Source organism: Alligator mississippiensis, chromosome 9 (assembly GCF_030867095.1).
Source record: "Alligator mississippiensis isolate rAllMis1 chromosome 9, rAllMis1, whole genome shotgun sequence".
NCBI classification, from domain to species: Eukaryota; Metazoa; Chordata; order Crocodylia; family Alligatoridae; genus Alligator; species Alligator mississippiensis.
This window is the reverse complement of record NC_081832.1, coordinates 5,960,506-5,976,968: the sequence shown is the minus strand read 5'-3', so window position 1 is coordinate 5,976,968 and position 16,463 is coordinate 5,960,506. Positions and strand designations below refer to the sequence as shown.

The 16,463-nt window shown below is 44.0% G+C and overlaps 1 protein-coding gene across 4 annotated transcripts; it reads left to right on the top strand.

Annotated features, from left to right (window-relative positions):
* Positions 1 to 15: 15 nt before the first annotated feature.
* On the top strand, positions 16 to 13,435 carry LSM14B (LSM family member 14B). 4 transcript variants are annotated; one of them, XM_019484469.2, is made up of 10 exons: positions 16 to 319; positions 5,714 to 5,877; positions 6,322 to 6,457; positions 6,905 to 7,021; positions 9,036 to 9,203; positions 9,352 to 9,429; positions 10,258 to 10,419; positions 10,597 to 10,750; positions 11,287 to 11,460; positions 11,999 to 13,435. In XM_019484469.2, exons 1-9 carry the CDS (start codon positions 199 to 201, stop codon positions 11,450 to 11,452), a joined length of 1,266 nt encoding a protein of 421 aa, XP_019340014.1. In that variant the 5' UTR covers positions 16 to 198; the 3' UTR covers positions 11,453 to 11,460; positions 11,999 to 13,435. The 4 variants fall into 4 exon arrangements, with proteins under 4 accessions (XP_019340014.1, XP_014465094.1, XP_059569199.1 ...); XM_014609608.3 differs by having other exon boundaries at positions 11,281 to 11,460; XM_059713216.1 differs by lacking the exon at positions 6,905 to 7,021.
* The last annotated feature ends 3,028 nt before the right edge of the window (positions 13,436 to 16,463 follow it).

The following is a 16,463-nucleotide window of genomic DNA, read 5'->3' as shown; positions in this document are numbered from 1 at the left end:
GCGGGAGAAGCCGGCGGCGGCAGCGGCAGTAGCAGCAGCGACCCGGTGGGGGGGCGGTCTTGGGCCGGGCCAGGCGCTGCGGCGGTTTCCCCCCCACCCACCTCAGCGGCCTGCGGCTTGCTCCGGGCCTGCGGCGGCGCGAGCCCGTTGTTGTTGTCGGCGGCCGGGCCTCGCGGCCGGGCCTGGCTCGGCGGCGCCATGAGCTCGGGCACCCCCTACATCGGCAGCAAGATCAGCCTCATCTCCAAGGCGCAGATCCGCTACGAGGGCATCCTCTACACCATCGACACCGAGAACTCCACCGTGGCGCTGGCCAAGGGTGTGTGGGGGAGGGGAGGGGAGGGGCTGGGGGGTGGGTCCGCTCTGCACAGTGAGGGGGGTGGGGGGAGGGGTCGTGCAAGGGGGGGTCGGGTTTGCCCCCCCCCTCCCCCGCATAGCCCAGCTGGAGGGGCTGGGGGCTCCCGTCTCCGGGTGAGATGTGCCCGCCCCCCTGCCCCTTGGCACTGCTTGGGGATGCTCCCCGCTGCTGCCTGGGCTGAACAATGAGCGGGGGAGGGGGGGAATCCAGCAGTGCCTCGGGCTGTGTCCCACCTGAGGGGGTGGGGAGCGGAGCTGGGGCCTCTTCACGGTGATTCAGCGCGCGGGGCCGTGGCACGGGGGGAGGGGGGAGCCGCTCCAGCCAGCGCAGCTGCCCATCCCCCTGTGCGGCGTGGGGCGCTCCCCCGCACGCACGGCTTTGTCCCAGCCCTCTCCGGGGCCGTGCTGGGCGCTGCAGCTCGGGCCTGTCCTCATCGTAGCGGGAGGCTGGGGAAGGGACCTCGGGAGGTCTAGTCCGATGCTGTGCTCGGAGCACCTCCATTATATCATCCCATCCAAGGCTTTGTTTGAACTGCCGAGGGTGGAGAGCACAACCATTTTGGGTAGCCTGTTCCAGTGTTTTACTACCTTTCCTAGTGAGTTTTTGTTTGTTTGTTTGGGGTTTTTTTCTTTCCAAATACCTGACATTGAATTCCCTTGCTGCAACTTGAGACCTTTGCTTGGCCTCGAGCTGCTTGGGCCAGTCATCATTGCATGGCCTGAGTCAATCGGTCTACTGATGGTGGGAAGTGGCTGTGGGACCTCCCTCGCTTTGCCCCCCCTAGTCTCACCTCTTTAAATGCTACAAATGGATGGTTACAGTGGTCTGCACCTTGTCCGCCGTTTTCTAGAGCCACCTGAGATGAAGCAGCCCAGACAGGATCCTTCCCAAGAAGTGCAGAGACTGTGTTTTTTCTGCCTTCCTGCCTGTGCCTGGACCCCAAGCCATAGGGCCCAGCTATGTATTCACATGAAAGCTGGATGGAAAGGAGCTCTAGAGTTGGTGCTTGAAAGTGTAACAGCTTTATAGCTGGCTGGTTCTTGTTCTAGCTGGATAGCCATTCTTTATTGTGTGGTGATTTCATTGCACGTGTGGCTGGCCTAAACTTTATTGCATGATTAACCAGTGAATTGCCTAATATTGATAATGTGTAATAGGGGCCCTATCCTTGACTTCAGCCTACAGTTTGGTTTCAGCTACTACTCTTCCGATCAAATTTCAATTATCCTTTGGCTTGTCAGAGTAAAACATGGCAGCCAGGACAGGAATTCAAGTAAGCATTGGGATCAGTGTTGCTGTTCTGACAGATGATTGCTCTGCTCATCCTTTCTTCCTAGCTTAATGTACCTTTTTCCCCCCCCCCCCCCCATACCATGTGCTGTCTTAAGCTTCCTCTTTGTTCTGATACCTGCAGATTTTGCCCTTTTTTCCTTACCTTGCCAGGGCAATGGCTGGTGTTTTGGTAGTCTCGGGTTACTATTGTATCCTTCCAATTTTTCTCCCTGGAAGAGGACTGCCAAAATAAGATACCCATTTGTCTTGAACCCTAATCCTTGTGTTACTAAAACTTCAGGTCCTCATTTTAGGATGGATTTATAAGATCTAAGCATCCTTATGGCCTACGGTTCTTGTGCAGGTGGCATGTACAGGTAGAATGAACCCAAATATTTGAAAGATAACTTAATCAGATTTGTGAGAATCTGAATGTTCAATATCCATTTTGGACAAGGGACAACAGTGGTTAATTCTGGCTACATACATGGACATATGGCTGCTTAGCACTGTTCAAAGTACCACTTTTTACAGAGCAGGAGATATCACGTAAAGGAACTAGTAGAAAGGTTAAGGTCAGTTGGGCGGGCATGCATGCATGTATGTCTGTCTGGGCTTGAAAATTAGGGCTGTGGCTTTTTCCTTCTATGCAGAGATTCTGGCAACCAAATTATCCAAACAGATGCCACTTTTTGCAGCAACACAGCATTGGGCAGAATAGTGCTCCAAAAAAGGTGGAATATGGCAGCTTCCTTGGTAGCCCTTTTACCTAGTACTTCTATTGTGCACCTTGCACAGGATTTTGTTGGTAAAATGTGTTAATGTGCCCTAAATTAGAAGAAGATAAATACTGTGTACAAGGTGCCTGGCTTAAAAATCCGTTGCCTTGTCTTCCAGTTGTTGGACACTGGTAAACCATGCAGCAAGCTGGCATTTGTGAAAAATTGGCTTTCATTTGCTGTAACTCTTGCATGTCTGGGCACTGTCATTTTACTTTGCTTATAAAATATAATTTAAGAAATACTCTTCTCTTTTGAACTAGAAGAGGATTTTAATGCTCAAAACTGTCTCTTTGGATCCTGAGATCTGGTTATACTTTAAATGGAGAACCATATCTTTGTGACTGAAATAGCAGAATAGTTTTAAGTACATCTTCTGTTATAAGCAAGTTGAAACACTTTTAAATTCTTGAAATACTGTTGGTAGTACATACATCTTGAAGTACAGATGGATAAGAGGTGTTAGTAGGTCTGATCTAACACTATTATTGTCAATAAGATGGTTATCCAGAACATTAGACCCTAGCATGTTAAAATGTTGCAGAAACTTCTTTCCACCTCTCTTGCTTGGGACTCTTCCGTTCCTGTGACTATCCACACCTTCTCCTCCAGACTTAGTCTTTTTCCAAAACAAGCAAATGGATGGTTTCAGTGTCCACAAGGTTGCTAAACTTTTTTTTTTTAACTTTGTTTTAGAATGGGGATAACAAGTGCCTAGAGTTCTTGGATCCTCACAGAGGCAAATATGTTGGCTACCCTTTTTTTCCCCCACCCCCTGGGTTCAACTTTAGAGCTGCTGTGTATTTACAGGTGGGACAGTGTCTTTGAGAGGCAGTTCTTCAGGTAGGCGGACTCTTAACAAATGAGAACTTTTTATAGATCATAACTGAAGCTACTTTCCAGGAGGAACTGGGGCAGGTCTCAGATGCTCTAATCACTAAGCATACTGCCTTGCATGAGCTACAGTCTCTTAATGGCTTGGGGATAGTATACCCTCATGTAGGTACTCTGGGATAGTCTCGTCTTGAAGATGACAACAAAAGCATGGATAGCTACCAGTATCCATATTGGGAATGGTTGCAGCCTCCCCTTTTAAACGCAAGTGTTAAGCTGACTGCTACTGTAATATGATCAAATAGAAGAGCAGGATTTAAAGCAACTCTGTAGTTGAATGCCCTAACAACTAATTTGAGATGCACTTACTTAAAGGGATTGGTATGTTAAAATTTCCCCAACTTACTGTCACCTCAGTCTGGTCTTACTTGAACTTTGGCAGGCTTGCTGTCAAATGTGCTCTGGTTTCAGGGAGGTGCAGGTTCAAGTGCTGAGTAGCATCACAGTTCAGTCCTGCACACTGTACATGCTGTACCCTGTGCTGCTGTGATCAGCAGAGTGAGGGAATGGTCCTCAGCTGCAAACCTACTCTTGAGTTCTTTCTGAAAGAGGAGCAGTTGCCCACAACTACCTATTGATCTGTCAGAAAAGAATAAAGTCTCCAGTAAGCAGTCCCATCTGCTCCCAGAAGGGTCTGTAGGTAACCTTTTGATTAAACTATCAAAGACATCTGATTTTAATTCTGGTATGGACTGCCTGGACATCAGTGACGAACATAATCTCTGTGCCTGTCTATACCCAGATAGAGGAAGGGTCTAGGAGCACAAAAGCATCTAGATCTGGGGTTCTGAACCAGGGTGCTGTGACAGATGCTGTGGTGGTGGCAACTAGGTAAAACTGCTCTGTGAAGCCTTGCTGCATTAGGGCTCTGATCAGCCTAAAGCAAGCAGGAGCTGCCTCCTGTTGTACAGCCCTTCCTGGTGTGGCCCCTCCCATGTTCCTCTCAGAAACAGGTGTGGAACAGTTCTGCCCATGTGCCTCTGTTTCCAGGAGGGACCAAACTGGGGAGGGCTTCACACCAGGAGGCGGCTCCTACCTGCAATAATCAGATGAGAGCCTAATGCAGAAGGAGAGCATGCATATACCATAGCACTTCCTGGCTGTGCTGCCACTGAATGGGGCACTTCTACCTGGAGACAACCACAGTTGAGAAGCACTGAGAAGTTGAGGTAGTAGCAACAGTGGTTTTCACTGAGAGGTACTGCCACATTAAAAGCAACACCCTTGATCTAGATGCAAAGAAAAGAACATTCACAGCACTACACAAAAAACCAAGATGTAATGCTGATCAATAACTGTCCCTGCTTTGTCCAACTAACCTTTTTAAGAAGGTTAAGATGCATCTCTAGCACTTACAATGGCTGCAGTAACAAGTTCAGTTATAGGGGCACTGAAATAAAAGAAATGATTATTGGTAGAGAGGCTTGTTCTCTGGAGGTGGGTAAGGTAAGACTCCTTTCTGATCTTCAGTAAGAGCAAATGAAATATGCAGTGCAATGAAACATCCATTCTGCTGTGCGACCCATTAGGGACTGAATTGTTGCTTAGTAAATATCTGATGTACATTAATAGTCCATTTTACCAGGGTTAAGTAGGTTCTCTGTCCAGGAGGGTCCAGCATAAAGTGAGGCTTGCAGACTGGGGAGGACTAGAGTAGTAGGGCACTACTATGTTGGTCCTCTGGTTGATGATGAGTGTCATTGCATGAAATGCACTGGAATTCAAGGAGGATGAACTGAATTAGTGTAAATAATAAATACTAGTGAATCCCTACTCTGTTCCTAGAAACAAATCCAGAAGTCCATTCAGCTTATCTGTGCAGATATTCAAGTTAATGTAAGCAAAAGTCCCTGAGTATGTAAAGAAGGGGGGCGGTGGAGCTTTTAAGTTCATTAACTAGTTTGCACCTCACCTTATCTACTATATTTCTGAACTTCAAAACTAATTTTTCCTGAAAAACAGAACTTTAATTTTTAAATTAACTGGAGCCCTCATACCTGAAACTTCCTGTCCTTCTTCCCTACTACCACAGCTGCAACTGTCAGATGCAGTTTAGAGTCATCTCTCCCATTTATTTTTTTTTGACCTGATAGTACTGTATTCTTTGAGGGAGCCCTCCACTTTAAAGCAGGCATCCCTAATCCCGAAGTCCTCAGTATTAAGTTTAAAGCAAGTTGGGGACATCCGTTCTAGGCTGTAGTAAGGGAGAGGTTCCTGGAGAAATAGGATGCATGGTGATAGTAGTTCCAAAAGGTATGTTTTTCTTTGTAAGATATGGGGGGAAACTACTCTAGAGCTACTTTTTAGGTATAATAGCTTGACTTCAACCTATATCTTGCAAAAATGTTTTGGAACATTAAGAACTAATACCTACTGCGCGCTCGCTCTCTCTCTCTCTCAAATGCTGAAGTGCGGTCCTTTGGTACTGAAGATCGGCCTACAGATAGACCTGCGCCTCCAAGAGAAGAGATATATGAATACATTATTTTCCGGGGAAGTGACATCAAAGATATCACAGTGTGTGAACCTCCAAAAGCTCAACACACTCTGCCACAAGATCCTGCCATTGTCCAAGTAAGCACCTTCATTCTGAAACGTTGGCAGAAAGCTTTGAGGAAATGCTGCCAGCTCAAAACTTGACCTAAAACAGTTGGGCTTGCTCATCTGTAAAAACAGGTCTATGCTCAAAGGCAGGGCAAGAATTTACTTAGTTCAAATTTAAATGGTTATCTGTGAAACTATTTGTTATGACTGCAATATTAAAAGTGTCACAAACTGACAGGACTATCTTACCTAGTTAAGATGATGCAGAAAAACTGTAATGAGGAAATTGTCATTCATTTTCAGGAGTTTTACTTCAATTATTTGACAGATGATGACGTTTAAAAATTGCTAAGATAATTTCAGTACTTGACAATTAACTGTAATACAAGGAGAATTGGAAGCAGAACGTGCAAATGTTTAGAGTTGTTTGGCAGGACCATGGCAATGTACTTACACTGTATCTTGTTTATGCAGTCATCATTGGGCTCTGCTTCTACATCATCTTTTCAGCCACATGTGCCTTACAGTCCCTTCAGAGGTATGCCACCCTACAGCCAGCTTGCTGCCAGCTCTTTACTGAGTCAACAATATGCAGCTTCTTTAGGCTTAGGTGAGTGGGGCGGGGGGGACCCTTTGATTTTTAACGTTTGTCTTTTTGGCTAGGTTTTGAAGTAGCTTGTGCTTTAACATAACTAACACTGGATCTTTGCAAAGTGACTTGCTGCTTGTTTATATGCTGTCATCAGTTAAAGCAACCAGCTGTATGAAACAATCATTCTCTAAAGAGGTTAGATTAAACAATAGTGCTGTGTGTGTAGGTGAAAGTAAATATCAAATATTCTTTTGAAAAGAAGCTAATTGCTTTTAAGTGTAGCATGTCTTTGGGTGAAGTGAATCTTGCATTACTTTTACACAGGACTGTAAATGCTACTTCAGTACTGATCTAGGTAACTTCTTGTATCTCCTTCCAAGTCCTCCAAATGTCTCTGCTACCTTGTATCTTATTCGTGTACTTTTTTTTTTTTTTGCTTTTCTCTTCTCCATTCTATCTCTTTAGAGAAGTTGGTAAGCCCTCCAGCATCAGCAGCTGCTTCCAGCCCTAGTTCTTCTCCGTCTCCACAGCCTGTTTCAGAGCCTGACATGTCTTCAGAGTCACATCAGCTCTCTTCCAAGGGTAACAGCAGTTTGAGGACTTTGAGTTCGGAAGACCTGCATGGCATTGCAAAACATTGTTCTGCTTGTTAACCCTCTCTTAGAGTAAAACTAGTTAAACTGATACTTACTTGCATATACCACATACATGGTGGGCTACTTGGTTACTGCTTTATTTCTGAGAAGTTGATCTGGAATCAAAGTAAGTCCTAGCTCTAAGTACTGAGACCCAAAGATGGGGAAAGGAGAGCAAGGACAAAATAGTAGTTAGTGTTCACATAGAAATACCTGAAGATGGTGGGTTGTAGAGGATACTTGCAAGCTTATTGTAAGTCTTGCCTATTACTAGCTTACATGATGGAGCTAAAATGGACTGTTCCTTCCTACAAAGGAAGGAACAGTCCAAGATTGTAGTATTACTGTTTGGAGACTAGCTATATCCGTGAAGTATAGCACTGCCTTCAACTTTGCCGAAGGATTGTTGGGAGGCATCTCCCCAAAATGGGTCATTGTAGATGGTGCTTTGCTTCAGGTAACTAACAGATATGGTATTCATGCTGTATGGATCAGTGCTTGACAACCTAGACTTCTGGAAAGTTATATGGGCTACCGTGCAGCTGTTTTGGATGTAGGTTGGTTAGAATGCAGTTTGCAGGTAGGTTGGGTAGGAAATACGTTGAAAGCTTTTGGTATTTTCAGGGCAAGTACTCTTGGTAAAGCTGCCAAGTACAGATAGCTGCTTGTAGTCCACTCAGGTTTCTGGGTTGGGATGCAAGTGTGCTGATGTACCCATCTTCCAACCTTTGGGGGCATCTCTGCCTCTCTTTATCTATCAAAAGATCCATTGAGAGTAAGCTTCATAGTACTATATTATTGTGTGGGTTTTAATATGTCCTTGTAGAGGTTGTATTACACAGCCTTCTCACTAGGAAAGCTGTTATAATTTGCATGGTATATGGTGGAATTGGATGACCCAAAACTGTCAGTAATGGCTTGGCTTTTTGTATGCTGTTTTTTGTTTGTTTTCTTGTTTGTTTGCACTTTCCTCTGGTTTGTGTGTGGTCTTTCCATAAACCAGGTGTATGGAAGCAAATGTGCTGTCACTTAAGCAAAACTACCAACTACTTTTAATTCTGTATAGAAATGTTAGATGTTTCAAAGTACAAAACAGTAACTTGGTACCTGCAGGGATAGGCCAAGTGATCTGGATGCTCTTCCTGATGCATCTTAAGATGTGAAGTATAAGACTGAAAAAAGCGTGAATGAAGTCCTGGACCAAACAAAAGTACATGGCTTCATTAAAAGAGAAACTTATCTTCTGAATGTAGTGCAGAATTAAAATACCAAAGTGATATTGAAAAACTGGTCTGGTTTAAGCTGCTGCTTGTTCAAAAGTTGTCAATGCACCAGTCAATAACTATTTATACATCTTTAGAAAATCTTCAACTACTACATATGTGATATAACTATTAGAGCCATGCAACTTTATTTTAACAGTAGACTTGACATTCGTACCTTGGTTCTGATGATTAAAAAAAAAAAAACCAAACAAACCCTACAATAAGACCAAGCTGTTAATGAACTGAAAGTATCTGATCCACTCTTACAAGAAAATCAAGCCTGAAGCACTCCACTCTTATGAGACAATCAAGCCTGTTTTAGTCAGAGACCTTATTTGTAAAATAAAACCTATGCAAAGAAAGGCATCTTAAAGAAATGAGAGCTTGTCCATATTGGGAGCTTACTACATAATTAGCAACTTCTTTAATTGGGAATTTTATAAGGAATGCATATTTAACTTGATCTAAAAGCCCCATGTGTAGGGTAAACTACTTTCTAAAGGGTAAAATTGATTTTGATTTGGAACTTTGTATTCCAACAATATTCACAGGTGGCATTTGAACCAGCTGTAAAACTGCTGAAATGTTGTTATAGATGTAGACAGGGCTCAAGCAGTGTTGTCCTAACTATTCCGTGGAACACTTCCTAGCATACAGTGTTTAGTTGCTTTTAAAATAGCTTCTTTTTCTCTCCAGGTGCTAGTTTCCCATCTCTTCACCCAGTACGCAAGAGCCCCATGGTGGAACAGGCTGTTCAAACTGGTCCCATTGATAACATGAATTCACAAAAGCCACCCCCAGCAAAAGTAGTTCCAGGGATCCAACGTAATGGGCGGCAGATTCCACAAAGCACCAAGACAAATGGTATGTGAGCACACAAGCTTGCTTTCAAATGGGAATGTGGAGCTTCTTTAGGAATGTTTCAAAGTTAACTTGGATAGTTCTTGAGCCCCTCAATTATTATTTTCCTTGTACTTTTAGGCTTTAAACACTGTCCCTGTTTTTTGTATAGATACAGTACAGCCAACACCTGTGCAAACTCAAGGTCAGGTGAATGATGAAAACCGAAGACCACAAAGGAGGAGATCAGGTAGGTTGAGCCTATCTGAAGCCCAAGACAAAGGCCTTCAGTGAAGGATATTGGACAAAAGTGCTACAGGTAGCAAAACGGCCTTTTGGTATCGCTTCCTGGCATATAGTATTAGTTAACACAAGTTTCTTTAGCTTGCAGTCCTCAGTTGACAGACAGTCCTCAGTTGAGAACCTTAAGTATAATAAACCAGACTGAGGAGAGCTGCTCTGTTCCAGCTCTCCCAAAACTTTAGGGTAGGGGTGTATCCTTCTAAATAAAGGCAATGCTGAAATTGCAGCACAACAAGCTACACTTCCCTTTGTTAAGGATCCTAGAAAGGAATTTGGAGTAGCTACAGGCAGAAGTGGTATTGGAGCTCTTCTCAGGCTTGTCTAAAGACAATACAGAAGCTTCCTCCCCCCTGCCCCTCATGTGAATGGTTGAACTTTTAGGGGAGTTTTGAAGATCTGCAGGTCCCAGGGTGTGTAGATTGATGGGGAAAATCTCTTCAAGTATATGGGAAGTGTGCATTGGGCTGCTCCCCCTGCCCCCACCAGATGACTTTGATTTACTTGTTACATTTGTGTCAAATGCCTAAGATAACACTTGCAGGGAAAGTTGGGTGTAATAATCTAATTTTAATAGTAAGTCTTAAACCTCCAAGAATGTTTTCCAGAAAGTTAAAGGATTGCTGTAATGTGTCTCTACAGCTAAGTTCAGAAGTTACTTTATCACAGGACTGGAAGCCAGAAATCTCCTGAGTTCTAATCCTGGTTTTCTCTGGCCATGAGCAAGTCACTTAGCCTTCCTGCGCGTTACCAAGCATTTAAACTCTCCTGCTTTCAGGAAACAGGAGAACCAGAAATCGTTCTAGAGGACAAAACAGACCAACCACTGTGAAGGAAAATACTATAAAATTTGAAGGTGATTTTGATTTTGAAAGTGCAAATGCACAGTTCAACAGAGAGGAACTTGACAAGGAATTTAAGAAGAAACTGAACTTTAAAGGTTTGTGGCTTCACTAAATATAAATGGCTCTACAAACTTTAAACAAATGCAGACAGATGTACTCTGAGAAATTGCATGGTTAAATGTGGAAGCCTCTTGCATCTAGCTTGAAGGAGCAAGAAAGGATGGCTCTTCAGCATGCAGCCAGGGAGTGAGTAACTAATCTTGTGTCTTCAGATGACAAAGCTGATACAGGGGAAGAAAAGGTGGATCCTGGAGTGGCAACTCAGAATAATGATGGCAATGCAGATGAGGAGCTCCTAGGACCCAATTGCTATTATGATAAATCAAAGTCTTTCTTTGACAACATCTCTTCAGAACTGAAATCCAGGTAACCTCTGCTTCCTTCTTTCTCTCTTCCCTAACTCCCTCCCCCCAGAAAAACTGTTGGCAGTCTTTTGCCTCTTCAAACTGTTCTAACCCATTGCCTGGACTTCTACTATGCAATTTTAGGACACTTCTATGAATGTGCATCAGTGGAACATTTTAGAATCAAAATGCTAGAGCAGTGAGTGAGAAGGACTCCAGAAGAAGTCCTTGTTTAAATGTCTTGTGGGAACTTCTCATTAACAGAACTCCAGGTGGAGTTTGACTTTACTATAAACTGAAATATTTTTACTTCAATGTACTTGGCCTAAACTGGTTTAAACACCCCCCCCCCCATCATAACTGAATGTTAAATCTTTAATTGATCTAAACATTCAACAGCATTTTGAGCAAATGGGTACAGAATCACTAATAACTAGACAGCATTCAAGAAGCTGGAGGTTGCATATTCTGTTTTGGCTGGAACTAGCTAGGCAAGTCCCAACACTGCAGTATCTTGTGCTCAAGTCAAATTGTGATTGCTGACTTGTTCAGTTCCAGGCGTACAACATGGGCTGAAGAAAGGAAGCTCAATACTGAGACTTTTGGGGTATCTGGTCGGTTTCTTCGTGGACGCAGCTTTCGTGGTGGATTTCGAGGTGGAAGGGGTAGTGGAGCAGCACGGCGAAACCAAACCACTCACAGAGCTGGTACTGGAAGAGTGTAACTATGGAGGCAAGTGGTGTAGCAAGTATACATGCGGTCTTGTCTGCTAGGTTCTCTTGCAGTCTTAATAGCTGATCTGTTTTGTGACTGGGTTTTATCTAGCATTGTATGTGGCGAAACAAATAAGTTGTCTCTCTCTCTGCTACTCCTTTAACTGGGCAAAACTGCCAGTTATGCAGGCTTTTTAGTCTGGATTGTCTGTCTTGCAAGCAGACCAAAAGTGACTCTCTTTTTGTTTCTTTACAATTGGACGCTTCTTAGTTTTGTCTGCTCAAGTGGTATCACAAAGTGTGTAGACAAAGTATCTTACGATTTGTTGGTCATTCCTCCTTCCTTTCTGGAGTGAATGTTGACCACTTAAATGTCCCTTGCACACTTTGATTACTGAGATGATAGCAAAATGCAGATCTTGGCTGTTGCTAGTTCCTGCAGGTCCAATCTAAATAGCTCAGAAAAGCTGTTTGGCTTACATGGGGAGGGACAGAGACTAGGAAAGGAAAGGGCTTGTTCCTTGGTTATGAAACCTAACTCTGTCTTTCTCTGGCAGGCTCTAACACGTTCCACCATGAGGGTGATCCTTTTGTATATAGGAAGAATACAACAAACTGCTGCACTAATGTGGGATAATGGTTCATCTTGTTTACTGTCTGAAATCCAGCGACGGAACTTCATATACTACTGCTTGTATTTTGGACTTCAACTTACTTTGGACCAGCATCTAGCAGCTGGCATCTTTTTGGAAGAGGGAATGTGTTCAGGGGTATCTTCTTCAGGGCATCTTTTTTATTTTTATTTTTTTAAGCGCAGGTTGACTTGCGATATGGCTCTTTCTGGACTCCAAAGCTATTGTAGTCTAAACAACATAAAGCAAAACTCCCTTTCTGTACCCAAAAGGAGACTATCATGCTCTTTTAACTCTTTAAAACGGAACCAAAGCTCACCAAAATAAACCAGCTAATGTTTTTTGTTCTGAGTAACCAAATTGGTGCTTTGCTGGTCTCTTGCTGTGAAGGCAGCACGTGGAGTAGCACTTGGTATCTGGAAGAGTGGATTCCTAGTGCTTGGTTATGTATAGTGTGACTGGGAATACTGGATTGCTGATCATGTAGTGGTGTGAAGAGCTGTGCAGCTATCTGCAAGTCCAGTACTACTTCAGAGGTACCACATGCTTCCATGGAATGGTACTGGCCAGCCAGCTGCCACCAGTTCCTTTTTAAAGGTACTGGTGCTGTGCACTCTTTGGAAGAGCCCAAAAGCTGCTTAATTGGCCGTGGTCCATATAGGGAAGGTGCCTTGCTGCATACCCTAGCTTGACCAAGAAGGGGGGTGGGGGAGTACTTGGGGCAGCAAGCAGTTTTCCTATATTTGGTGGTAGCTGATTATTTAGTTACTTATTTCTGCAGTAGCTTAATAAGACTAAGCTACTGAAAAGGTGGAGAAACCTCTAAAAAAGGAGCTGAGGAAGGCTTCATTTGCCACAACAGTACCTTTTTCAGTAACTGGTGCGTACTGCAGATGGCTTCTGCATGCTAGTACTGAGTGGTGAAACACTATGAAACATTGCTTTCATTTAAACTAGGAAAGGGAAGCCCATATAATTTAGCTTAATGGACAGGCATGTTTAATTTTGTTTCCTCTAAACCTCCCTCCCCCCCCCAACTTGTATATAGTTGTTTTTTGTTTGTTTTAAGAGTTGTGTATGGGGGGCTGGGTGGGAGGGTTAAACTCATTTGCATGACTAAGTGAGCTACGCTGTTAGGCATGTGTCCCTTTTTGGTTGATGGGGGAATTTTTGTTGAAAAAGCACCTTGATAATGGAACCCCTTTACATCGCTAGAATTTTAGTTTACGCATTGACTAAGTTTACTGTAAAAGCTTGGATTTATTTTTGTAGGACTTAATTGCTCAGAATTAGAAAATTAGCAGTGGGGCTTTCTATGGAGTAATGTACACTTGTAATTACAATAAACATATAAATGTTTAACTCCTCTTATTTCTGTAAACTGCACTTTGCAATGTGGGAGCTGGTCCGTGGGCTGACAGCTCGGGCATCTGGGCGATGTCAGTCATCAGGGTTGGTTCAAACTGCTCCTAGGAATCTCTGCCTTCTGTCCTCATAGGACTTCCCAGAGTGGGCCTTGGACAGGAGCTCGGAATAGCTGGTGTTGACACTGCCACATGCTCTAGTGGCATCCAGCCTTCATGTCCCCTTTTTGTCTAGTCTGTACATCGGTTAGTTGCTTCTGAAAGGGTGACCGCCATGGTTATGTATACAAAACCACTTGTCACACCTGCACTTCACCTTGGCTTGCTGCTGCTTACATTTGTCCCTTTTACATGCAACAGCATTGCTGAAACAGCAGTGAGGAACTTCAGCATGTTGCTTTGTCCCTGGAATGGCAATTTCCCTACTATGTCCAAGATTAGCCTTACAGCTGATAATACAGCTTAATGTAGTAAAAAAAGTTCAGAACTTTGTCCCTAAACCTTGGACTTCTTGCCAGTGCAGAGCCACCCATCTGGACTAATGTCCCCAGAACAGGATTCCTGGCTGCCTGGAGTAGACTCCCCTGCTAAGCAGTTCTGTTCAGCATACTTAAGCAGAAATACTATTTCAGTGACCCTATCCACTCCTCATTGTAAGGCAGCTGTCCATGTAGCCTCCTGCATCTTAATGGGGTGCAGGGAAAAATAGGCCAGACCACTCCCAAACCTAACAGCTGTTGTAACTTAAGGGTGGGCTGTGCTTCTCTCTGATTTCAAAGCACAGCTGTGATTGGTAGGTATCCAGTCAAGATCTAAATATGATCCTTCATGTGCAGATGGCGTATCATGCAAGACAAAGTGCTAGCTTCAGACTGTCTCAATATTGGGTCTCTGCTTACAATGCCTTTCTAATTGGTTCATACAGACATTTGGTATTTTTAATGAGGCCATAGTCTAGCCACAAGGTTACTACCAGTGGTCTAAGTAAAAACTGAGACTGTCTGTGCATTTTGCAAAGCTTTCTCCAGGAGCTGCACTCAAAGGGAGAGTTTGGAAATCAACGCCTTAAAATTGCAGGACGTTTTAAGGCAGAGATGAGATGGGGCTAGTGTGTCTTTAATAAAATTGTCTGTCTAGGTTTTTGTTTGTGCTTGAGAGACCTTGGTGTCTGATTATCAGAAAAAAAATCTAACTATTAATAGTGTTCATAGACTAATAGTCAAAGATGGATGATACAAACCTGTTAAACACCAGGCTTTGGTAAATATAGGGCACTATCCAGGTTTGTATTCAAGATGCTTTGTGTTTTGGGGGGGGGGGAGATAGTTTGGGTTTTTTTGTTTGCTTGTTTTTCGGGGTTTTTTTTAAGTTGCATAAGGAAGGCTAAAGTCAAGACCACATGACAAGTTTGCAATACAATGCCAGCTAGTAATAAGGGTTTCATTAGTATGTAGAAGCATAGAAAACCTTAGACTCAGATGGTTCAGGGTCTTGTTTTCCATGTTCACATCCTAGTATAATGTCCTTAAGCTAATTGTGCCTTAAATCTTTGTGTGCCTCAGTGGGGGGCTCTGCACCCCAGGTAAGGCTGCTTCCTGGCATGGTGAGAGACCCATTGAATGTAAAATGGCTGTTATAGGTCACCGTATAGTCTGCCTGGGAAGTGCTGTAGGAAGGCTTCACGTGCCTGACACCTCCAGGCTGTAATAAGGCTAACCTGCATGTGCACTTCTGCAGGGATGGTTGGCCCTAGACATGGAGATGTCCATACATACATCTTATCTTGGTAACAGGCCATCCGTTACTTCTGGATGGCAGAGGGGATGAGAACTCATCTGCAAGTACTTGCCAGATCCTTCCATTAACTCCTAGCAGGGGCATGCCCAGGGGATGCAAGTGTGGTCTTAAAGATGCCTTCCTGAGATCTAACTAAGTTTTCCAAGGGTGTCTGGACTCCAGAATTTACTTTCCTTTTAGAAGAATCACTATGGGCCGTAGCATGCTCAGTCCTAAGAATGGACTTGGAAAATGTGAACGAAGTGTCTATATGTGGAGTAATGTCTGCTTGGTTGTGCAGCTAGCCTGAAACAGCTGGGTTGAGGCACAAGCTACCTTCTTATTTTCAAGGCATTGCTGACCTCACAGACTAATTATAACAATTTGAACATCCACTTTAAACAGTGAGCTGCTGATCAAAGCAGAGAAAGGAGTAGAAGAGTTACGGGAAAGGTTGAGGGGCAGCAGGAGCTGTTGCTGCAGGAGTTCTCTGCAGCTGTGATACTTTGTTAGCCTGAATTTCCAGTCCCAGAGCCCTAGGACAAGCCCATGTCCACAGTGTGACCCCTGCTTTGGCCAGAGGTCTGGCTACAAGAACTGCCGCCCCCCCCCCCCCCCCAATACTCTTCCTTACCTGACTCTCTATCCAGCTCATTCATTGCATTTATTTGCAAACTCTCCAGGGAAGCAGTCTGCCTGTAGAGTAGCATCCCAATTGACTGCCAGGTGGTAAACTGTTAATGACAAGGACCACAGACAAGCTCTTTTCAAATGCTGTGGTGGTTGCCTTTTTGCTGCCTCCTGTACCTTGGTTTTGTCCCTTTGAGTACAATTATTCCAGTCTCTCATTCTTAAATGTTGTGACAGATCAGCATTAATCAGTCAGTTTGCGTTTGGCAGATTAAGGTTAAGAGGGAATTAGAAGGTTAGGGGAAGGGGAGGGGGACCTTTCCTGTCTCTTTAAAAGATGCCCGAGTTGAACTCAAGTAGGTATTTCCAGTGGAATGACTACTGTGAAAAAGCATAGTGACCAAGCTGGAACCAGGAGTGGCTCACGAAGGGAAGGTACTGCTTCAGAAATGACTTGTAAAAGAGGATTGGTAACTCTTCCAAACAGACTGTCAGTGAGAGGAATTAGAGCAATTTCTCCAGAGTGAAACAAGCTTTGGGCTAGAGCTGGGTGAGGAACAGCTTTCACTGGCCTACCCTGGGAAGAGCGGAGGGGTGCTAGAACAAAGGAAACAGGAGTG

What these genes read in the sequence shown, in the direction of transcription:
- LSM14B (XM_014609608.3), top strand. Translation starts at nt 199, where the DNA reads ATGAGCTCGGGCACCCCCTACATCGGCAGCAAGATCAGCCTCATCTCC. An exon ending in ACATCAGCTCTCTTCCAAGG is followed by an intron (nt 7,022 to 9,035) that starts GTAACAGCAGTT and finishes TTTTCTCTCCAG; the next exon opens with GTGCTAGTTTCCCATCTCTT. An exon ending in ACCACAAAGGAGGAGATCAG is followed by an intron (nt 9,430 to 10,257) that starts GTAGGTTGAGCC and finishes TCCTGCTTTCAG; the next exon opens with GAAACAGGAGAACCAGAAAT.